Source organism: Vitis riparia, chromosome 13 (genome assembly GCF_004353265.1).
Source record: "Vitis riparia cultivar Riparia Gloire de Montpellier isolate 1030 chromosome 13, EGFV_Vit.rip_1.0, whole genome shotgun sequence".
Classification (NCBI taxonomy): Eukaryota; Viridiplantae; Streptophyta; class Magnoliopsida; order Vitales; family Vitaceae; genus Vitis; species Vitis riparia.
Window position 1 is genome coordinate 14,943,896 of NC_048443.1, and position 23,589 is coordinate 14,967,484.

Here is a 23,589-nt window from a genome sequence, read left to right on the forward strand (position 1 = left end):
TCAGGAAGAAAATTGAGATTTTCTTCCATTTAATCACATAAAAAATTAGGCCAAACATAACAACATATGAATCAGGAAGAAGAAAGTGAGATTTTGAAGAAAGTGAAGAAGATGACCCAACCAAATTTGAACACTGCCAATAAACGAAATATTTTGGAAGAAAAATGAAGATTTTCCTCTATTTTATCAGATAAAAAATTATGGTCTTTTCCAAGTCATTGCCATGTGTGCAACCAAAGAGTTTTTTTTTTAAATCTGATATGTCATTTTCATGGGCATTTTTGTCACTAATAGTTTCATATCCTTTTTATCACTTATGCCACTTATATGAACCGAAGACCATTTTTTAGGCCCAACTGGGTATAAAGCATAATTCTCTCTTTAATTTGAATAAAAAACAATTTAATTTAGCGCCTATCTATGATATCGAACCTTATCTTTTCAATAAGTTTTTAAAAAAACACTACAAATTATGTAGTATTGCTTGTACATTTTAAAGTTTTATAATTTTTCTTTTAATTTTATTTATATTCTTATAATTTAATTTTATTTGTTTGTACTTTTTATGTTGGTTTTATTTATTTGTACTTTGTTCCACGATTTAAATTTTATGGTTGGTTACGCGGTCTTAGCAGTTTCGTTTAATTTAATGTGAAATTGCTATTGACAGCCGCTTTTTTTTTTCTTATTATTTAGAATCCTAGACTAAAGAAAGAAGCTCTCGAAGATTTTAACAATTCAAAGATGCTTTGAAGTAATCGATTATTATTTGGAAAAAGTTTTGAAGATTCGATGATGATTTGAAGGATTCTTGGATGGTTTGTTTTCGAGTGATGGGTTGGTCTATGAAATAAGTTTGAAATCCGCCAGCAAGCGGACATGCGGTTGCCACGTGGCGACGCATGAAACCTGTATCCGTTGCTTGTTTCTATTCGTCGACTTATCGTACAGATTTGACAATAATCAACAGATTCTGTGAAGTGTTTGGCTGTGAAGAAAATCCCTAAATTCCACATGGAAAAAAACTCCCAAGGTGCAGTATGGTTCTTCATCATTAAACCATTAATTTGATGCGGATTCAGTGCTGGACTTGAGTTTGATGATGTTTGATTAATTATTTTTGTGGGGTTTGAAGATAAGCAAGAGATGGATCAGCAAAGAGAGCAGCTGGGTAAGGAAGCATCTGAGGTTAATGCATTGAAACGTGTTTCTGATGATATCATCCCTCACATTCTCAACTTGTGAGTCGCTTGGCTTCCCTCTTCGCCTCTTCCTCAAGCTGTGTTTTATCAGCATATGAAATGCAAAATTGGAGTAACAGTTGTGGATTTTTCAATCATCTCATTTTCAATGATTTTTGTGCATTTCAATCTCTTTGAATCTACCATTTGAACTTGGTGGGTGAATATTATGTTTTCAGTAAACTTGGTTCATGGAGAAGGTACAATATCATCCAACTTGATTTTTACTCTTAAATTATTTATTGCCCATTTGACAGTGGAACAGACTGTGAGTGCACCATTATGTCCTTCTAGGGAAGGTAAGGGATCAATTCTGTAGTTTAGACGAATCAGAGGAGCCATTTCTGTTGCTCTAAAATGGAGATGCAAGGTGATTATGGTAGAACCTATAGTGGTTGGAATTAGTCCTTATTATTTTTATGACAATTATTGGGGCTGGAGATAGATAAAACCACAACAGCTGGTTCTTTCCTTAGGTAGCTGGTGGATCATTGATTTTGTGGATAGTACTGTGGAAAATGCACAAAATGAGGTCTTAAGCTACGATTAGATTTATTTGATAAAAGGGAAAGTAGCAATAGTGTTGTTTTTATTGGGTGGAATGTAATTTTTTGGTCTTGGTTTTTTGCCTTAATGATAATGCACTCTTGCTCTCTTGTTGTAGCCAAACATGGAGAAGTTGAAAGGCTTGAGGACTGTTGGACGGTATCATGATACTATCAGTTCAGATGAGCCCATGGTAATGGAGGTGAAGTCCTGTTATATGTGTGTCAATTGGGTTATTGCAAGATATGTTTATCTCTTGTATTCCCTATTCCCTAGTTAACAGTGGACTGACCGGAACTCATGGATCTAAGCCTTTTGTAGGGGTGTCTGATGTAAATCTTTTGGCAATGTGATTCGTGTAGTCAATTCTCTTTTTTTGCCCTTCATTCCAGCATTAGATCCTTGGGATTTCTATTTTACCTATATTAAGAAATCATGATCCATCCACAAAGAAGCTGCTGACTTAGGACCATAGTTTTAGGTATTTCATTTCAGGACACTACAGTTGAGGTATTGAGCCTTCTGCTGTACTTATGGTGTCCCAGTTCTTTGCATAGTGGAAGTTAGTTGGTAGACTGTTCATTGAATATTTGGGTTAATGTGCAAGATGTTCACTGAATTGCACAGGAGAAGAGAATGAGTTTAAAAAGGACAGGTATCCATCAGACTTGCAGATAAATGAGATTACAAATCAGAAAAATTTGGTGGGAATGTGTAATTATGAGCTGCTTTAGTAGTTCTTGGTGGAGCTTGCCTTATAACTTATTGTTGCCATTAAGGTATGCAGTAGTAGTTGATATGATTGCATCTAAATCAAACATTGGAGAAGTTAGGATTGAAGGGTTTTCTGTTGAAGCATTTAAGGTTTTCCTAGGAGCATTCACATGAGGAAATGTATACAGGTGCACTCTTAAAAATAATGGACATGAAAGGCTTGTGGTGATTTTAGTATAGGCTGGTGAGAGATGAAACTAATGCTAGAACTTCTTTTGCATGGGTGTGATGAGTAATAGCTGGCATTGCGCAGGATATCATGTGATTTGACAAACCATGTTTTGCAGTTACCCTAGTGTAATTGTAAAAGCAGAACAAAAGCTTTAGAGAGTGGTCTGCTTATTGAATTCTTATCTCTTGGTGTGCCTGCAAGATGATATCTCTAGACTCTAGGATAGTTGAACAATGTTTTTCACTAGGTCTCTTTGGAAGAGACCATAGTCATAAAGTGCGTTTGTATTCTGGACAAAGTGGTTTGAAAGGTTTCACAGGTTCCTTGAGGTGTTTGTTTTTCCTATATATTTTGTAATCCCTAATTCCGCATCAAATACTGGATTTAACTTGCAGGTGTAGGTGTCGCTTTTGTTTACATATCATGTACATTGTATGGGTTGGGATCTAGATTTGAGTTTTCTTTATATTTCCTACTTTTTCATTGTTTGTTTTTTCGCAAGATTGTGGGAGATTTTCTTCTGCTTACTGAGACTAAAACAGAAAATCTATGTGGTTTCAGGTATTAGATATCCAGAAACTAGGGTTGAAGTCATTGGCCCTTTGTGGTGCTGTAACTATATTACAGGATTGCTCTGTAAATTAAATTCATACCATTTTCCCCTTCCACCATGGAGTATTGCATATGCTTGAGTTAGTGTTAAATACAATAGTTGGTAGTTTGATGAAATAGCATGATACCTAAACGGCCTTTTATGAACACAAAATGTTTTAGTTTTATAGTTTCCATATCTATCAAAATGCATCCATTGGTCACTACTTAGCTTTCCCCTTAAAATTTTTATCAACTATTTCAGATATGGGGCATGTGCTGCACCTCGTGATTTTGAAATCTATGCTCCAGATGCAACATTTGAGGACCCACTTATGTGCGCTCATGGGTATGTATGTGTATTACTTAACCTACCTTTAGGTGAAATGTTAGATTATTTTATTCACTAAAATCTAGGATCCATCAATTAAACAGTCATCTTCACGAGTCCTTTTCTGGACATTAAGCTGCTTGGTTGTTCTTATCCATTTGTTTCCACAAAAGAAAAATCAGAGAAAAGAATCTTTCTTTCAGATAAATGCGAAGGCATTTGATTTTATTTATAAATATTATATAAAAATGCATCTGCAAGTATTTGCATAATTGAGAAAAACAGGACTGGTATATCCTGCACAATTCCTGGAATTGGCACCTGAAAAATATAAAAGAGGCTAGCCTTCTGATCATTTTAAGGAAGTTCCTAATCATTATCTCAGAATATCAGAACTCTTCTGCTGAGGAAATCAGTTCAAGTACTTAGTTTCCTAAAGCGCCAAGTGGATCCCTTAAGATTAGAAAGAATGCAACATTGGTTGATAAATACTATTTAGAAGCAGAACCTAAAATTGGTTTCAGAAAGTCCTGCTACTACTGAGCATCAGGAAATTGGTACTTTATTAGGAAAGAGTTTCCTAAATAAAGGATATAATATTTAATTATTTGAGAGAATTTTCTTTTAATATATAGGTTAGTAATTTTGTCCCCCATTCATCTTATGGTATGCCTTATAACAGCAAATGCTTGACATTTCCATCATACTGTAAGACACCTCGGTGTACAACATCCATGCATTCTTTTTCTGTCCTTGCAACAAATGCTTTCATAAACCCGATTGATGGTAGTTAACCAAAACTTGTAAATGGTGCATCAGCAAAATTCCTCATGTTTAAGCTGTCTCCAGAGCACAATTTGCCATTGCTTTAGAGAAGCTTCATGTGAATATCAATAATCTCTTCTTTGATTGGTTTATTTAACTATTTCTGACTAAAATCTTTTTCCACCAATATTATTACTAGAATTGAAGCTCCATATGAATCTTGGTAGTCCAATTTCTAATTAACTGGTAATTAGCATCTTTCAAAAGTAATTTTTACTATTGGTTGCAGAGTGAAGCAGATTAAATCAGCATTCTATTCGCTTTCCAAGGTTGTATGAACTTTACCTTCAGTAATCTTTTCATTCATGTTATTTAATTCTTCAAGACTCCCTTATTTGGATGTGTTGCACTGACTTATAGAAGATATTCTGTTGAGGAAGAGTTCTGCTCTTGGGTGTCTTCTTCTATTAAAAATAATTTTGCTAAATAACCAGGAAAAAGAAGAAAACTATGGTTGAATGTGTTAAGTTGATCTGAACCAGATTCATTGTTTTTTTCCCACTCTATGAAAATAGCCAAGGGACTAGAAATGACCACACATGTGACCTGTTGAAGCATGTAGATACAGTTTGAAAGAATAATACATTGATTGTTAGTACTGTGTTGGAATATTCAAAACAATACATAAATGCATTAAAGTAAGTTGAAGCTGCTATTTGATATGCTAAAGAACATGGTTTCTTTGTGACTCTGTCTAGCATCTCTAAAAAAGTAATTTTGGAGTGTGTTCCATATATACTCCACTACCAACTTCTATTCTAGAAGCATTTACTTATTGTTAGGCACAAGTCCTGTGTGGGAACTTTAGGATTTGAAGAAACTTATTTTCCAAATGGCAAAAAACTTTGTTCTACCATAATGAGAAACTTCTTTATCTAACTTTCAGGTATTTAATGAATCAAAAATTGTGGAATACAGCATCAAAGAAAATCTAATTTCACCTGAAAAGACAGAGGTTTGAAATATTCTCTTCAACTTGCTTCAATATTATTTTAAGATTGCAAAGATTCTCTTTCTCTTATTCTTATTTTATGTTTGATTCTTGCATATAGATTTGAATTCTTGATAAACTGAATTCAGATATTAATGGACAACAAGCAACACTATAAGTTCTTGGGGAGAGGCATAGATATGATATCACTCATCAAGCTGCATGTTGAGGGAGGCAAAGTCGTTCGCCATGAAGACTGGTATGCATCAGTCTCTGTTATTTAATTCTGAAACAAAGTATACATTACTTCTATTGACTTGCTCTTTAAAAGGAAACAAAGGAGGGGGAGGAGGAGGGGAGGAAGGGGATAAGTTATGTAGGGCTTTCAAATCCAAGGTCTGTAAACCTGTGAAACCAGGCCGCTCTACTTGTTTTGCTATTCTGCAAACACAGTAAGATGTGTACATGATTCAAATCATATGTTGGCTCAAACGCACTGGACTTAACTAATATTATAAATGCTTAAAATGAAAAACATATATCAAAACTGGACATCATGTGATGCTAGTCTAGGTGGTGAGACATATATAAGTAATGAGGTTCTGTGTTTTTCCATTTTTTAATTTTCAATAATGTTGATTTTCCATTCATCATAACTTTAAGATGATTAAATATTTTGATGCATTAAATGTGTTCAGGTGGGACAAAAAGCCCCTGTTGAACAGAGAGACAGCTAAGCTGCCATTGGTTGGCCGAATTGTGGAAATGACTCGCAGGGGTTCAATGCTGGTAACCCATGTGATGATGAGGTTTGGGAAGGATCCAACTGTGTAAACCACTTTAAAACCAAAGCCAGAGATACAAATTGTGTTTAGTTCATGCTTAGGTGTGTGTATTTGTGTAATCCGTGTTTTCTTCTTTCTTAGGGATGATATATAAGTAAAACATTGTGCAACTCTGCTTATGTTCATGATTTACAACTTTGGCTAGGTCAATTTATTGGGCTTTTGATGAACCTGAGATTGTCTGTTGAATTTTCTTGGATTTTCAGTTCTTGGAGTTATGTATCTTTTAGCCATTTTCACTAGGCCTTTGCTTCATGCTTGGGAAACTAGGTTGTGGAAATTGTTCTAGGTCTGTTATCGAGTTAGAAACCCTAAGCATAGCTCCTACTTCCTGGAGAATTCACAATGCTAAATCTTAGTAAAAATCTGCACTTGATTAAAATTGACAGAAATTAAATTTTTCGAGATGTCATTGTTAGGAAATAGCTTGGACAATCTAGCTTAGTTGACAGTTAAGACTGTACCAGCCCCTTTGAAAGATTAATAAGAAAGGATGTAAATGCAGCAATGTAAATAATTCTGGCTTTACAATTCAAGAACAAACTTTAAAACACAAAAGATTCTTTTAAATAAAAGAAAATGCAAATGAGGAAATAAGGATGCAGAGGAAAAACAAGCCTTAGGTCGATTTAGGGGAATTTCAAGGATGCAGATGTGAATACTAGTGATTGAGCTTTGTTATACAGCCTGAATGGGATTTTAAGTCTGTTCATTATATCTTGGAATTTCAAGAAAGAAGTTGGGACTTCAAGAAAAAGAAGAGATAAGGGTTGATTTAGGGGAGAAAACCTCGATCCAAACGATAGGAGAAAGAAAAATAGACTTCTTAAGAATAAAGGATTCTACTACAATAGACTCGATACTATCAAAAGCGGATCAATCACAATATATCATATATATATACTCTTTGATCTCATTGTTTTGTACCTAATTTGTGTTTCTTTACTTGATAGCTTGGTTCCATTTTTTGTATTTTGGTTTACTTTAATTGTACCCTGGTCAAGATTACAAGTTCTATAGGGAGGGCATGGTAGGTATTGGAGCCTAAGTTTTGAGAGATGGAGATGGAAAGTGAAGAAAGGTAGAGTCATGTAGCATAGAATGAAGCACAAGTACAACAGATATGAATTCATGATTACAAAAGCAAATGATTGAGGGATCCAATGCCCATTGTTGGGTGGGGCATGGCTGAAGTGAGATAAAAAGATGACTCAATTATGCACTGATTATTGGGAGTTTCAGACTTGAGGCCACCCCTTACTTCGATGAAAAGAAGAAAAAGGCTTTTCAAGCAGAAAAGAGAAAAGAGTTGATGCTGCTACTGCTACTGCTACATGCTACATGCTCAACTCTCTTTTCCTAAAGACTGCAAAAGCTCTTGCTGTGGAAACTTTGTCTCCATGCCCAAGCTTTTCTAAATATGCCAGTCTTCACCCTTACCTTTGTCGTTGCCTTCGAGAGAGAATTTATATCTCAAAAGAGTGTACAAACGAGAAGAAAAAAATTAAAAAAAGTGTGGAGATGTTGAATACTTTACTGCATTTATTGCCCTTTGAAAGAACTCGCTTTTGTTGGGCTTTGCTTTTCGTGTCTTTTCTTTTATTTCTCTTTTTTCAACCGTAATCATTCCTCGATCATGCTCCTCAGATCGTAATCCCAAGACGGCTAGCTTTTATCTATATATTTTACCCACAAAACAAGTGAGAGAAGGAGACAAGGAGAGAAGGTTGATGGTTATCATAGCACCAAAGGACCCACCCCTCCCCCCAAATAAAGTTTATTATCTTCTATTTCCTTCTTGATTTATTTGTTAAGCCCTCTTTTATTGACATAAGGCCTCATGAAGATTATGTTAATTTTTTTTTTTAATATCATCCCAATTCTTCACTCATTTTAAGCTATTAATTTTCATATAGTATTAATATATTCATTCAAAAACATGATATAGAGCACCTAGGTTCTCTCCTTTGGCCAATAAGTTTGTTTAATGGTGGGAAATTTTATTTATGCATTTTGACCGATGAAAAATATTTAAGAGTATGTCCAGACCATAAATTTCTTGTCTCAGATGAAGTTAAGAGTATATTTTGATTCCTGAAAATTATTAAGGAAGGACAAAAATTATTAAAGAAAATGATTTCTTATGTTTGTTCCTGAAAATTATTAAGGAAGGACAAAAATTATTAAAAAAATGATTTCTTATGTTTGATTTTATTATGAAAAATATGAAAGAAAGTTTACAAAATTCTATTTGAAAAATTAAATATGAAAAACTTTCTACAACATTAGTGAGTCATGTTTATGGATCAGAAGAGGTTTGAAATCAAGAATTCTTCACATCTACATTAATATATATCCTTAAATTTCTTTTCTTTTTTTCATTTATATTGTGTTGATGTAAAATATAGGATTTATGCAAAGATGGATTGTGCAAGAGCATATACTTCTACATAGACCAACAAAGCAAAGAATAAGAATATGACATTTTTTTTAAAATTTGGGAATTTTAAAAGAAAAATTAGAGAAAATAAATAGATTTAATAATGCATTTTTTTTAAAAAAATAGTGTCATATTTTCTGAAATAATTTCTTAAATTAACAATTTCATGAGATTGATGGAGTGTTTAATAAAACTTAATACTTATTATTTAATGTATTAAGTTGGCTTTAAGTTAAATTATACTTAAGTTATTGATTTAAAACTTATTACATAATTTTTACTTAAAGTATTAAGGTTTTTTGATAAAATTAATTTAAAATTTATTCTAAATTATCAAATTAACATATTTATTTTTATAAATTATAATTAAGGTAAAAGAGATCGAGTAACAATGAAGGTATTATGCAGCATTAAAAAAAATTATGAAAATAATTAGAATAAATGAGGATAAAAATATAAATATAAAAATAAGTTAATAATACTGACTTATTACTGAAAATTGTTTTTGACTTTAAATTATATTATTAAGTTATTTTATCAAGCATACTTAATAATAAAAATTAAATTATTAAATTACTTATTAAGTTGATTTATTAAATACCTATTTAATAGTTAAAGTTTTATAACTTAAAAGGCCTTTTTGGTAAATGGGATATTAAAAAATTAAAAAATAAAAAGTAATTAAATAAATAATTGTGCATTTAGAATGTGGAGCACCCTTTTGATGAACTTTAAATGACATAATTTCTGTCATCAATTACAATAGGTAAAAACAATAAATGAGAAAGGTTTTATGCCAATCATTATTCTAAAATTTTGGCTCAATGGAAAACTACTAAATAACTTTTCCCCCTTTGTTGACTTGATATCATAAAATTGTCCAAAGTCTTCTCAATTCCCATCTCATTTTCCGAGTTTTCACTCCAAGTCTGAAATCTCAAATCTCAAATCGCAAATCTCAATGTGGAGTGATGGAGTGAGTGAGTGTGGGTCAAACTCCTACCATTAATTTCCCAATGAGAACAAAGGTAGAGGCCTTTGTCTTGATGTGGCAGGCCATCAAGATTGAAGGCCATCATTTTGCCTAAAAAAGAAAGGGACATCCCAAAACATGATGTTGTCATGCCTCAACTTTGACCAGTCCACCTACCCCTATGAGTAAAAGATTGAGGTGGAACTCACAAAGATTTCTTCAATTCTTTTACATTAAAAGAAAAAAAATAAAACCATTTTGAATTGAGAGAGAAAACCTCTTGTAATGGCACAAATAGGGGTAAAATCATAATTTAAAAATTAATAATTAATTAAAGTAATTTAATAAGGGTAAAAAGATCTTTTCATATTTAAAATTTATATATATAAATTAAATTTTTTCTTATTTTCTCTATTCAAAAAACCCTTTTACATAGAGATTAAAAATATGAAAGAGCATAGGGTTGAAGATTTGGAGGTTTAGGGTTTGAAGATTAAGTAAAATTTTTAATCCTTAAATTAATATTTTATATTCGTTAATTAGTTTTGAACACTTTAGATATTCTTTGAAATATTTCAATTTTGATTAGAGTTCGTTTAATTAATTTATAGGTCAAAAAGATTAAAAATTTATGAATACAGTTTGATTTATTAATGGAGACGACAGATTTTGATTACTCAAATGAATTGAAAGAGAAAACCTCCTTACATAGAATGAGCATTTACAATTTAATTAATGATTTTCTTCTTTATTTCATAAAGCTCCTTTCTTGCCCTATGACATTTATTAGGGATTTTTGGATATTTGTATCTTTTTTTCTAGGCATTTATATCACTTTTTGTAAAAAAAAAAAAAAAAAAAATATTTATAAAAATAGGAGTAATAAAAGTAATTTAATTAAAATTTATTACAATTGAAAAAATATTTTCAAATTTTTGTGAAATTGATTTTTAAAAATGCAACTTCAAAGTAATTACATCGTATTAAAGTTGGTTTTTTTTAAAAAAATAATTTCAATGAAAATTTTAAATTTTAATATTTATTTATTTTAAATTGAAGTAGTTTTTTCAAACAACTTCCTATTTATCCATATCATATTTTAAAGTAGCTTCTATACCAATCAAATATATATGGGCAAAGTTGGGTTAAACATACATTTGTAAGAGAGGAGGTACTATTAAAAATCTCAAACATGAAAACATATCTTCATCTTATGTCATCAATGAGAAAGTTTAGATCTTGCTACGAGACTAGTAAAGGGTATCATTAACAAACTAATGGCCACAACAGAAGAAGATCAACCAACCCAAGAGGATTTGGATGTTGCAACTTGGTCATCCAAAAGCAAATAATTCAATTAAAGCATTTTGGGAGGATCTCAAAAGAAAGATAAGTGGTTCTTGTTTGATTGAATCTTCATTGATTTTATTTTATTTTTAAATTACAATCCTTTTAGCACTTTTATTGCCACCTCAATTTCAAAATTCATAGTTTAATCAACCTAACAAACCAAAGTTGAAGTGTGATAAATAGAAGAGGTTATATAGTTTAAGATGAAAATCTTAAGATTTAAAGATCAATTTATATTATAACTTTTTTTTGTTAAAGAGTTGATACATACGAAAATCTATGTTTCATTCTCTTTAATTCAACTTGTACATTATATACTAAAACTGGTTGGAAAAGAAGACATTCAACACATTTATATTCGAAATTCAACCAAGAGATTTACTAAGTAAAAATGTCACAAAAAGGTTATATAAAAGATTCTTGCATGGATCCTTTAGAAATTGGGAAAAGATCATGGTGTTTTTAAGAGAAACAGAGAATTGTGAATAAAATGACATGCAAGGAAAAATTTCATCAAGTAAGCAAATTGACAATTTACACAACAAGAAGGGAATTTGTGTGGTAGCTTGTTGTGTTACTTGTGTTTGCATAAGTGGACCATTGAGCAATTAAGGGAAAGAACTACATTACATGTAGGTGAAAGAAAGATGATGGCAATGGTGCACATGATTTCACTCAATCATACTAGTAGTTTATTCAAGTTGCTTAAGTGAGAAAATAAGTTTGTGAATGTGAACTAGCTTGGAGGAGGGACATATACATAAAATATGAGTTCTCATAAGTAAAGTGAGTCAAATTATAGGTCACGTAAGCAAAGTGCATAGAATATGCAAGTAAATTGATATCTGGTTTAAATATCCAAGTTTAATTCTAGCCATTTGGAATTTAAGTCTTATAGCCATTTGGGCATTGAGACTTGTAGTCGTTTAGCCCTTTACTCCTCTGGCCATTTAAAAGTTCTCTGCCTATAAACTTAGAATTCCTCACTGCCTTAGAAGGCATGATCTCTTTGGCTCTCTCTTTGTGCTATTCTTCCTTTGCTCTTTCTACCAGTAGCTAGTCTTCAATGCTTGCAACCTATTCATGATTGCTACTAGCCTTCATTTGTGTCTCTCTCTCTTTCTACCACTAAAACCAACCCTATTGGGTTAACCTCTACTTCTATAGCAACTAGTCCCATGCTCATGCTTCTCACTATAGCATTGTTACTGCATCCTATTCATACAGAGGAATTTTTTTTTTGAGTTGTACTATTTCTTGCACTAAAAGTAATGGTTTTTGGATATTAATGAATTCTAGAGGTAGGCCACTAGTTCCCTTCTGCACTAAGTTTTGATACCCGAGAAAGACGTATCTACTTTAAGGACAATGATTGTCATGTCTCAACCTAATCCAATAAGTGCCTTCATTCAAATTTTCTATTCCTGTTTGTCTTGTTTTGGTTTTAGTCAGTTTTTGTTACTCTCATTCTTTGAGACCTAATTTTTCCAACACTAGGTTCCTTTCCTTATGAACCTTGAGTTTTCTTTGTTATCTCCTTATTTAAACACATGGTTTAACCTTTTTTAGGTTAAAGCTATGTGACCAAGTGGTCGCTACTACAACAATATGTGATCCTCAATCACTAAAAATTATCAACCACACATTTAAGATATATACATAGCTTGCTCCACTGTCGATTTTTCCTAGTAGTTGAAGCAAGTTGCATAATAGGAGAGTGGTGGCTCTCACAAACTCCCAATATAGACAATTTCCAAATTATTTTACAATTGCATTTTTACCTTAATTAATGCATTAATCATTTCATTATTAATGCACTAAATAAGTTACTATCCTATGAAGAATTTTTATTTTATTTCTAATTAGCTTCTACATTTTTCAACACATTAGTTTCACATTGTAAGGTCATCATGCTTAGGATAGAGCCTTTAAAAGCATAACATGATGTAATAAATTAGGAATTCATTATTTATTTAATAATGTTCTAGTTTCACTTTTAGCTATCCTTATTCCATGTATTATACTTTATGAACATTCTTGTCTGCATCTTTCGCATTGTATGTGACTTAGGTGCATTAGTAGTTGTACAAAAGATCTAAGTCATGAGTTCCTTACAAATAGATCACTTGTTCACAACCGGTTCATAGGTCTAGGCAACCCATTAGAGGTAGTAGTGTACCACTTCCTAATTGGAGGGATGGTTGGTTTTGGCTATCGGGATGGGTTTCCCATGATGTGTGCACTAGTGTGTATGGTTACACATTGGATAGGACCTATGGTGAGTCATGACTTAAGGTTGTCAAGTAGTCATGACCTCACTAAGCTACTTCATTGTGTTGTCTCTCAACCTTGAGAGAATATTAAACTTGTGCTAAAGTTAGCAGTGGCTTTGACCTACGGGTGGGATCGTAAGTTGATTATATATTCTCTATAGATTGGGTCACTATTGATGGAAACCGGTAACAATAGGTATTCTCAATAAAGGCACCATGATATCTCATGGGATATAGATATTATGTCCTCTTGGGTGATCTTAAGAATGTGTGTTCATGGAAACTATGATCATAGTAGTTCCTTAAATGGAACTTAACATAGGCTCTTTAAGAGCTAAGACACATCAATTGAATGCACAATAAGAGGATATGTAACTCAATGATAGTAGAGGTAGTCTTGAAAGGTTGATAGTTTTTCACCTTGTTAGACTATGGACACTAGTTCATGGGGAGACTGAACACAACGGATAGTAGGTCACGGACCTGAACACGTAGTGTCTCATTGTTATTTATATAAGATACTAGAGTTCAGTTGATTATCTATAGTGTGGTGTTCAATCAATTTCAAAATTGGATTTTAAGGGAGCCAGTACTCTTGTGGGTCCCAATGGTCCCCGATCTGAGCTTATATACCTTATTGACATGGATTATGAGGGTCAGATTAGCTATAGGTTCACTTTTTGCACATAAGGATATTTTGGTAATTATGCAATGTTGCACAGGCATAAGTGAACAAAGTCTTTGGATTGGGCAAATTGATTAATTAGTAGGCCCTATTAGATTAATGAATCAATTAGAACCCATTTTGGGCTATATTAACTGATCCAAGCCCATGTGGGCTCAAGTCACTTAAGCTCAATTAAGAACCCTATAAATACCTCGTAGGGGTTAGGGTTTCCATAACTTTTGTCTTTCATCATGTAGGGAGAAACAGAGCCATAGCCTTCAGTCTCCTTTCCTCCCCATCGAAAATGTTCCAAGAACAAGGTTGAGTCATTGGACAAAAAATTGTGGGTTTATGAAACTTCTAACAATTTCAAGGTCGTCTTCAATAATTGGAATTTAAGGTTTGGGAACATTCAAACCTAAAGGTTAGCACTTTAACCCTAAAAGATCAATTTTTAAAAAAATTGGCATTACTTCAATTGCTTAGATCTAAGATGTCAACAACTACATCTATTTTTTATTTTTTATTTTTAAAAAATTAGGTATAGTTACCTAAAAATTTAAAAGATATAGGGTGTTTAAGATGTAGATTGGATTCTAATTGCAACGTAGACTCTTCCACCCTATGATGCTGCCATAACTCTTTTACCAAAGAAATAATTTTATTTCTCAACACTTGTTTCTTCTTGTCAAGAATCCTTAATGGTTTTCTTCATATATGATTTCATGGCTTAAAATGAAAATATCATAGTTTATTCATTCCTAAAACAAAAAATAATAAGCAAATGAAATGAACAACCAAATATAATGGTTTGATTGTCTCTAAAGGGGAGTTGATTGAATCATGAGCAAAGAATTAATCTGTAACATCCCTAGTTTTTAATATTAATATTTTTGAAGTTTCCTTTCAATTACCTCTTTGTTAAGCAAGAACATCACCTTTGTACCTATCGCTTACCAAGCACGAGATGTCTAAGGCAAGCAACCAAGCACGAGGTGCCTAAGGCAGGCAATCAAGTACGAGGTGTATAAGGTAGGAAACCAAGCATGAGGTGTCCAAGTTGCCACACTAGCCAATTAGTTGCAATCACATGTCACGTATCGCACCTACCAAGCAGTTATAAGGATTAAACATATGCCACATGTTGCATCTGTCAAGGATTAAACACATGCCATGTGTCATCTCCATGACACTAATCACTTCTCTTTGATCGACGCTTATCAACGAGTCACCTAGGTGTTTACCTGCTTTGGATTCCTATAAATAGGGCATTCACCTATCAAAAAAGGAAACAAGAGATGTATGAAAAGCTCCTATGGTAGATGTTATGTGAAAAAATTAGATATTCGAGTCTTCGTGAAGGATGTAGTGCGACAATTCTACTCTAAAAGGTGAGTGATCTTATAATGCATGATTTTAAATGGTTTTAGAATTATATATCTCATGTTTCAAATGTTATATATGTATTCATTATTTATAAATATGATAGGATATGCTTTGAAACTGTGTTGGTCAAATGTTATGTTTATAATAGATATGTGTTCCTTGCATCCTTGATATGTATGTATGTAAATAGTTAAGATGGTTCTGTGATCATGAAGGGATAGGTATGGTTTAGGGAAGCTTTGTCTAAGGAGGTTGGGTTTTAAGAGGAACCATCGTGACCCCTCCAGTCTTTCTTGGGAGCTAACCTAGTAGTAAATACATTGAATGTTATTGGTACTATCATTATGGCAGTTATATTATTTCTATGAATGTGATTGTAATATACCTTGGACTTATATTGTGCCATAGAGATGGAAGGGCACATTGTAACCGATTGACGTAGTGATCTTTTGTGTTGTGAGATGAATGGACATTGGAGCAATTTGTTTGAGAAGTATGCCAAGAGATGTAGGGGCATTGTGTTGTTTATAAGGCACCATGATATGTGAGACATATGTTGTGTGCGAACGCATATGTGAGACATATGTCATCTATGGATGCATATGTGATTTATGTCAATGGAGAAAGGGGCACTATAACAGTTATGTAGCATGATATTGGGATGTACTGAGAGTTGGAGTGGCACCGTAGCCGTGGATTATGCAGGTGTTTGATTGAGTATACATCAGGTTGTCAATGTTGTATGCCTACCTGATTAGTATGTTATATATTATCTATGTTGAGTGTTACATGAATGATGAAACTCTTTTTTCTATCTTAGATTGACCATCCTAAAACTTGCATTATATGATCATTTACTGAGTTATAGTCACTTTTGTAGTTCCCTAAAATTTTCAAATAATGACCTAGTAGAACCAAGTACCAAGCAAGTTCCAGAGGACATACAACAAGGCATATAACCATTGTTGCTTTTTTCTTTTTGCGTATTTTGGATAGACTACTAGCATGTAGCCATTTCCTTAGGTATGTACAAGTTTTTGGTCCCTTAAGGCCAACTCTTATGTACTCAAAGCTTTGTATCTCAAAAGAGTAATGGTTATGTAGTTCCTTTGATATGCTTCCTTGTGCTACTTTGACATAGTTTATTTGCTCACAAGTTAAATTCCCTTTGCAGGATAGTATCTCTATCTTAGTCTTTAGACTAGAGAGAAGGCACTATCTTATAGGGATTGCGCCTGCAAGGGGCGGGTTCACATAATCTTAATTAGAATATTCTAAATCATAAAGACAAAATAATCATAGAAAATTCAAATATTAATGAATGAATGATTTTCAACAAGATGAAATAAAACAAAAATATAGTATTAAATGGATGAAAATTCATATGGTGAGAACTACTTGAAAAGAATTACATATATCTAAGATATAATCTTAGCTATTAATGTGATCTCTTTTAACTATAAACAAACACATTTTTTTGAATTCTTAATCTCATTCAATTGAACACTTGTTCATCTCAAAATCCATTTAAAAAAGTTTGTACATATTTAATCAAATTCTGTCATCAATGAATTAAATCCAGTTGATAAACATTCATTGAATCAAAATAAGAATCAAATATATCTTTTCTTAAAGTACTTGTAGAGAGACTTTATTTAGTCGCATATGAGATTTATGAATCTAAGAATAGAGATAGAAGTTATACATAGAGATGCATTATTCGATTGAGATCTTCTCTTATATGTACTCCTCCTTCTTTGGATAAATTTGACTTAGTTGCTCAACTTAAGAATCCAACCTCAATTTCTATGCTTGATAGTTGAAAAAAAAAAAAAAAAAAGAGGATATAACAATATAGATGGAGTGAAAACAAAAATTTCTAATTCAAAAATTCAAAATATCATCAAAATATCTAATTGTCTAACTCACTAAGCAATCCTCTAAACTGCTATATATACTACTCAATTTGCCATATGACTCTCCCTTAATTATACCACATCATCAAGAACTAAAATATCCAAAAAATTACATGTTATACTATAGAACAATAACCATAGGATCAATAATTACAAAATAATAGAGAATCAATTTCAACAACTTAGAAATTATAATTCTAACATCATAATGTAGTCTAATACAAATAGAGAATACCAATACCATATTCAATAGCATAACATGCCTCACATATTAAGCATTTTGATATGATAGTTCTATTGTTGGAAATGATCTATTTTTTAGTGTCTAAATAGATTCCTTACAATCTGATATTCAAATGATTTCAACCAACCAAATCATTCTTCAATTGAGATATTCTCTTAGATGCACTACTCTTCTAGATATAGATGATTTAGTTTCTCATATTGAGAATATAGCCTCAATTCTTATGTTTTGTAGTTTAGAAAATAAGAGAAAATGATGTGAATATGGAGTGAAAAATGAAAATTTCTAACTCAATACCTAAAGAAGCCATTTATAGGGTATTGATTTCGTCCAATAGATGGTTCAATAGAGGGAAGAAGGTTACAAAAAGTTGAGAATTGTATCGAGTTGTATCAAACTAGAGCTTACTATTATCAAAATGTTCAATACCGACCTAAGAACACTTGATTCTTGTGAATTACAATTTTCTTATTTTGGTTTTGTTATTTTGGATAAATTACCTTGTTTGTTAAAGGTCTAAGTGACATGGCAAGCTCTTGTCTCCTTCAATCTTTCATCATCAACTGTAATCCTTGAAACCTAATTCCTTCATTTCATTGCAATTTTCCTCAAATTCTATATGAGCAACCAAGATAAGACTCTAACATAAATTCAAGATAAAAGTAATGATCTGCACTATTCTAGTGTTAAAAACATTGCTAATTAGTATTTTAAATTATTGTGTGCATAAACCACATATGAAACATCTTCCAATAACTAAACTTCTTGTCAATCTATCATATGTGAAGGTTTGGGCTTGTATTTTTTAACATTGACACATGAAAGACATTATGAATGTTTTGTAGATAAGAAGTTAGGGCTTCTTTTTTTTTTTTACAAGATTTCAAAAATGTATTGAGGAAATAACTTTCTTCTCTTGCTAAACCTCATCACTTGTTTTCCTAGTGCCACTTTATAAATACATAATCATTTTCTTAGAATCCAACTCTATTATCTTATTATTTGCATGGGTTTCCTATCTACTTTGAGGTGACAAAAGCTATTCACAAATAAGTATAACATTTTCCATAGTTTCTTGAATTATGTCAAGTCCAATCATACTCTTACTTATATTTAGCATAATGATGGTTTACTTTGCTTGCCATACAATGTTCCATAAGGTTTCATCCTATTGATAGAGTGAAAACTATTGATTTGATGTAGATCATGGATTTTTATGAGCTTAAAAGTGATCAATTTTAGTGGAAAGTGTACAAGTCACTCTACATAACCTATGCTTTTGTTAGTATCCATTTGGTAGCTAATGATGATATTTGAGGATGTTATACAATAAAATAGGGGTAAATTTTTGGTATCTTGATGATGAATGGAAAGTAAAAGAATGAGAGCATGACTAGACATGAAAGAAAATTCACATTGTATCAAAATATTGGTTCCATTTTGATAACCAAATCAATAAGAGTTGATAGTATATGCTAAAGAATTGTCAATACAAGAACGATTGTGTTGAAAAATATCAATACATATGAAGTATCTATTCTTGGCATAGAGGTTGAGAAGCTTGAATTGTGAAAAATCAAGCTTTGAAGCTAAATTCAATAATTACGATAGTAGATCGATATTGAGATTGATACCATATGTTGTTGAGGCTATTTTGACATTGATGCTAAAGTTGAGACTTTGAGGCTATTATCACTTGTTATAGAAGTCTTTCATTATGATATCCAAATTTTCAATATCAACAAGAATTCTAATATATATATATATATATATTCAACTTTAAATGTAAATGTTGGTTTTGTAATTGACTTGAATGGGTTTGATCATAAATGTTTCTAGATGTTTTTATGATGATGTTGGAATGGGAGATCTTACCATTTGTATTTTGGGGAACTATATTGTTATATCCCAAGGTTTGAAATCATAGTTTAACATAAAAATCCAAATTCAATCTACAATTTCAGCACTTGAAGAATAAATTAATAAAAAATGACATAATGTTTATAATACAATATATTAATAATTTATTTTTATATTTAGGAATTATAATTCTAGTGTATAAGGGACAACTAGGAATTTTTTTTTTACTTATTTACATTATTATTTACTTTTTAAACTTTAAATTTCAAGTTCCCATTTTTTTTTTCTTTTTTGTTTAAAAGTATTGGTGTAGTGGATTGTGAGTTTTCAATTAAATCATGTATATCTTAGTTGTGCAAAAATTTTACTATAAGAATCAGACCATTTAAAAAAAATTCATAACCTAATTTTGTTATTTTCACAATACTCAAAATAAGTTTTTAGGATTTTAATCTTTGATAATTTCACTTGGGTGAACTTTTTTTTTTTTGAAAAAATCAATAAAGTTGCCCAATTATTACTAAAATTGAAAACTCAAATTTTGATTTACTTCGAATTTCCTTTTGAAAAGTATTTTATTGAATTTAAATGAGGGTATTATGTTATTTAAATTGTAAACTTAAATTACCTATTGAATGTTTACAATACAAATATAGTGTAGAGAAAATAATTGTGCTAGACTAGGTATTTGTGTGTTAGGGTGTTATGAATCAGGGGCTAGCACCCCCTTTAGAGAAGGGGGAAGAAGAGCATAACTTAAGTTGGCACACCTAAAAGAAGATGGTGCACCTATGCTTTAAAGAAAAGTTGAAAATTGGCACACTTTATGTTTTACAAAAAAGCTGGCATACCTTGGTTTTAAAGTAAACTTAGTGTACATAATGTTTTAAAAAGTTGGCACACCTTTTGTTTTTAAAAGATGGTGCACCTATATCTTAAAGAGCAATTAGCATACCCTACATAGTGCTTATTTCTTTCAATTCTTCATATTTTCACTCATTCTCCACTTTTAAAACTTCTGAATTTTATTCTTAAATTACAATTCTTTAACACAAATTTATTCTTAAACTCATATAATCAAAATCAAACTTATAAATCTACAAAAAAAAAAAAAAAAGACAAATGAACAAACAAAATGAACCTTTAATCAAGGTTATGAATACAACCCTCTTTTCATTTCACACACTACAACCAAGTGATAGGAAACCACTCAAAATACATAAAAATATATTCTGAATACAACCAACAAAATATTTAAAGATTTATATAATTGTTCAAGTTTTTCTTTTCTTTCTATATACCTTCAGCTTGACACAAAGTATAAAATTGAAATGATTTCTATACTCACATTCAAGGCATCAGAACAACCCCAAGCTAAAGATATAGTTAGAATGACCCTTAATCTAATCTTTAAAAACTTCCTAAGAATTATATTAAAGAAACTTCAATCTAATCTGCATTAATAGAGAGTGACTTCAACTTAAAAGATTGAGTTATAGACAGTTAAAACAAATAGTTCAGCATTACACCCCATGATTACAAGTAAAGACATCTTTAGATGGTATTTATCATGATACTTCTAAGCAAACCATCCTTATGCCAAGTAAATCTCTATAGTCTTTTTTTTTTTTAACCTAAATGACTTCTATATGAAACTATAGGAAGGTAGGACTAATCATAATTAAGCACCCAATAGGAAAATAATATTTTATTTACTTCTACCTTAGAGATCTATGGTGGGAGGGTATTTCTTTAATACCCTAGTTCTCAACCTCCAAAATTGAAAAAATCGCAATGTTAAGCACTAAATCTACCAAAAACGTTTATAGGCCATCATAGCCAAGAGTGTTTTGAGAACCTATCCGAACTTGACTCCATAAATCTTTTTGCTTCAATCAGCAAGGATGCTTGGTTATGTAAACAATGTCTAAGAACAATTTTGAAAAAGAAAATGGAAGAAAGGGGGAGTGGTCATTCCTTAGTGCTTATATCTCTAGGATATCGTTCTCTAATGAAAGCATAAGAGTGTTTTATATAAAGCTTAGGGTAGAAAGAGCATGCTATCCTTAATGACCTAGCCTAATAAAATAATTGCATATATCAATTGAAAAATTTTAGTAGGAACCACTAGGTCTCGTGGAATCAAATTAGCTCTATAGAATATTTCTAAAAATTATGATTAACCTTCACCTACTAAAGAAGATTAAATATGGTCTAGTATTTTATAATCAAGGTTTGAAATATCAGTAAATACAGATATATTGATATTTGAATTTTATGGATATATATCATAAATATCGATGGGTATTTTGACAAAACTATCGATTGAACAAAAATGACTCAAAATTAATGAAAATGCTTAGAAAACTTAAAAAAAAAAATGATAAAATAAGTAAGAATACATATAATAAAATTATTTTTTTAAGTGTAATTGTCGTAAGTATGATTAAATATAGTATTTATCAATTTTTTTTTATAAAAAATTAGCTTAAATTCCTCAATATATTTATATTCATTTATTTTAAAATTTTAAAAATACTTTTATTAAAACATGTTTTATTACATTTTAAATAAAAAATTAAATTGATTTATATAAAATATTTTATTTGAGATTTAATTTCTAAAATTTTATTACAAATATGTCGTGACAATTTTTTCTATTAACATTAATTTATTTAAATAATTAAAACTATTAATAATTTATCTTATCAAATTAATTTTAATTTATAAAATATTAGGACTTGATTATTTTTTTTATTGTAGCAATTTTTGAGTAAAATTATATTTTTAATATTTTAAAATAAAAACATTTAAAATTAAAAGGATAAATAAAAAAATTAAGAGTCAAGTGATAGTAATTTTTAAAATAGGATTAATGAGATAAATATGAAAATAGTTAAAAATAAAGTGATAATATAAATTTAAAAATAAAAAAGATAAACATATATATATATATTTAAAAAAACTTTCAAAAAATTGTTGATTATTTTGAAAAAATCACGATATATCGTTGATTTTTTCGAAAATATTGTTGATAAATTGGACGATTTTTTTAGACCGCCCTACACCAAGCATGCCTTGCTCCCACACTTGATTTTTCACTCCAAAATCGAAATTTCATTGATATATAGACAATTTTTCGCTGATGGCCGATCTCGTTTCGACCACTGCCGATAACTGATTTTTCGAACCATGTTTATGATAATTATAATAAAACAATTAATAAATAAAATCTCTAATCCATGACCTATTATGTTATGATAATTATAATAAAACAATTAATAAATAAAAACTCTAGTCCATGACCTACTATATTATGATAATTATAATAAATAAATTAAAAAATAAAAACTCTTGTCCCAGACCTACTATATTAATGTATCATGTTTCCCATTAATTGATATCCATAATTCAAATTAGAAATTAACATAAACTAATTAGATTAAATCTTAATTCTTTAAATTATAACTATGACAATATAGGAGAATGTGATAGTGTTTTATTAGCATAAATTAGACCATGAGCTTAATTAGAAGATTGATTTCTTTGTAGGAAGCTAAGTAGTAGAATGGTCATCAAACCCTAGCAAAGACAATTCATAGATGTTGTGCATACTTATACTTTGGGTTTGAAGGAGAAATTTTCAAAGATAAAGGGGTTTTAAAGATAGATTGGAAAATTTTCGGAATTTGAAGTAGGATGCTTGAGTGTTCTAAAGTGCTAGAGCATCTTATGATCAATTACTTGATGGGTTTTCAAGTTCATGTTGCCTTCAATAGTTTCTTTTCATTATGTGTTCTTTAGCAAATGCTTAGATGAGTCTACAAATATAATTTTATGCATGAAAAATTTATTAAGAAATTAATTATTAATTTGTATAAAAATTAAGTTATTAATATTGATTTATTTCATAATATTAAGATTTTAATTTGTTGAGATATTTCACTTAAGAATATTTAATAATTTAATTATTACTTAGAAAAGAAAATACATTTTGAGATATAAAATTTTAAATAACCTAATAGGGTTTCTAAATCTTAGTATATGAATATTTTAAAATTCTTTTAAAGAGATATATTTTAGAATAATAATAAGATTAGAAAGATAACTAGCAACTAGACTTGTGGGCTTCTCTCTCATAATCTATATAAAATGCAGTAGGTATAAGGAAGAAATCATAATGTTCTTTTATAATCAAGGGTCAAGAAGAATTCTGTTGAAGAT

At 30.7% G+C, this 23,589-nt stretch overlaps 1 protein-coding gene across 2 annotated transcripts; it reads left to right on the plus strand.

The window, feature by feature from the left end:
* Window positions 1–894: 894 nt before the first annotated feature.
* Window positions 895–6,427, plus strand: LOC117927552. Of its 2 annotated transcripts, XM_034847100.1 has the most exons (7): window positions 924–1,033; window positions 1,136–1,241; window positions 3,590–3,673; window positions 4,710–4,749; window positions 5,367–5,435; window positions 5,561–5,670; window positions 6,110–6,427. In XM_034847100.1, exons 1-7 carry the CDS (start codon window positions 1,015–1,017, stop codon window positions 6,243–6,245), a joined length of 564 nt encoding a protein of 187 aa, XP_034702991.1. In that variant the 5' UTR covers window positions 924–1,014; the 3' UTR covers window positions 6,246–6,427. The 2 variants fall into 2 exon arrangements, with proteins under 2 accessions (XP_034702992.1, XP_034702991.1); XM_034847101.1 differs by lacking the exon at window positions 3,590–3,673 and having other exon boundaries at window positions 895–1,033.
* The last annotated feature ends 17,162 nt before the right edge of the window (window positions 6,428–23,589 follow it).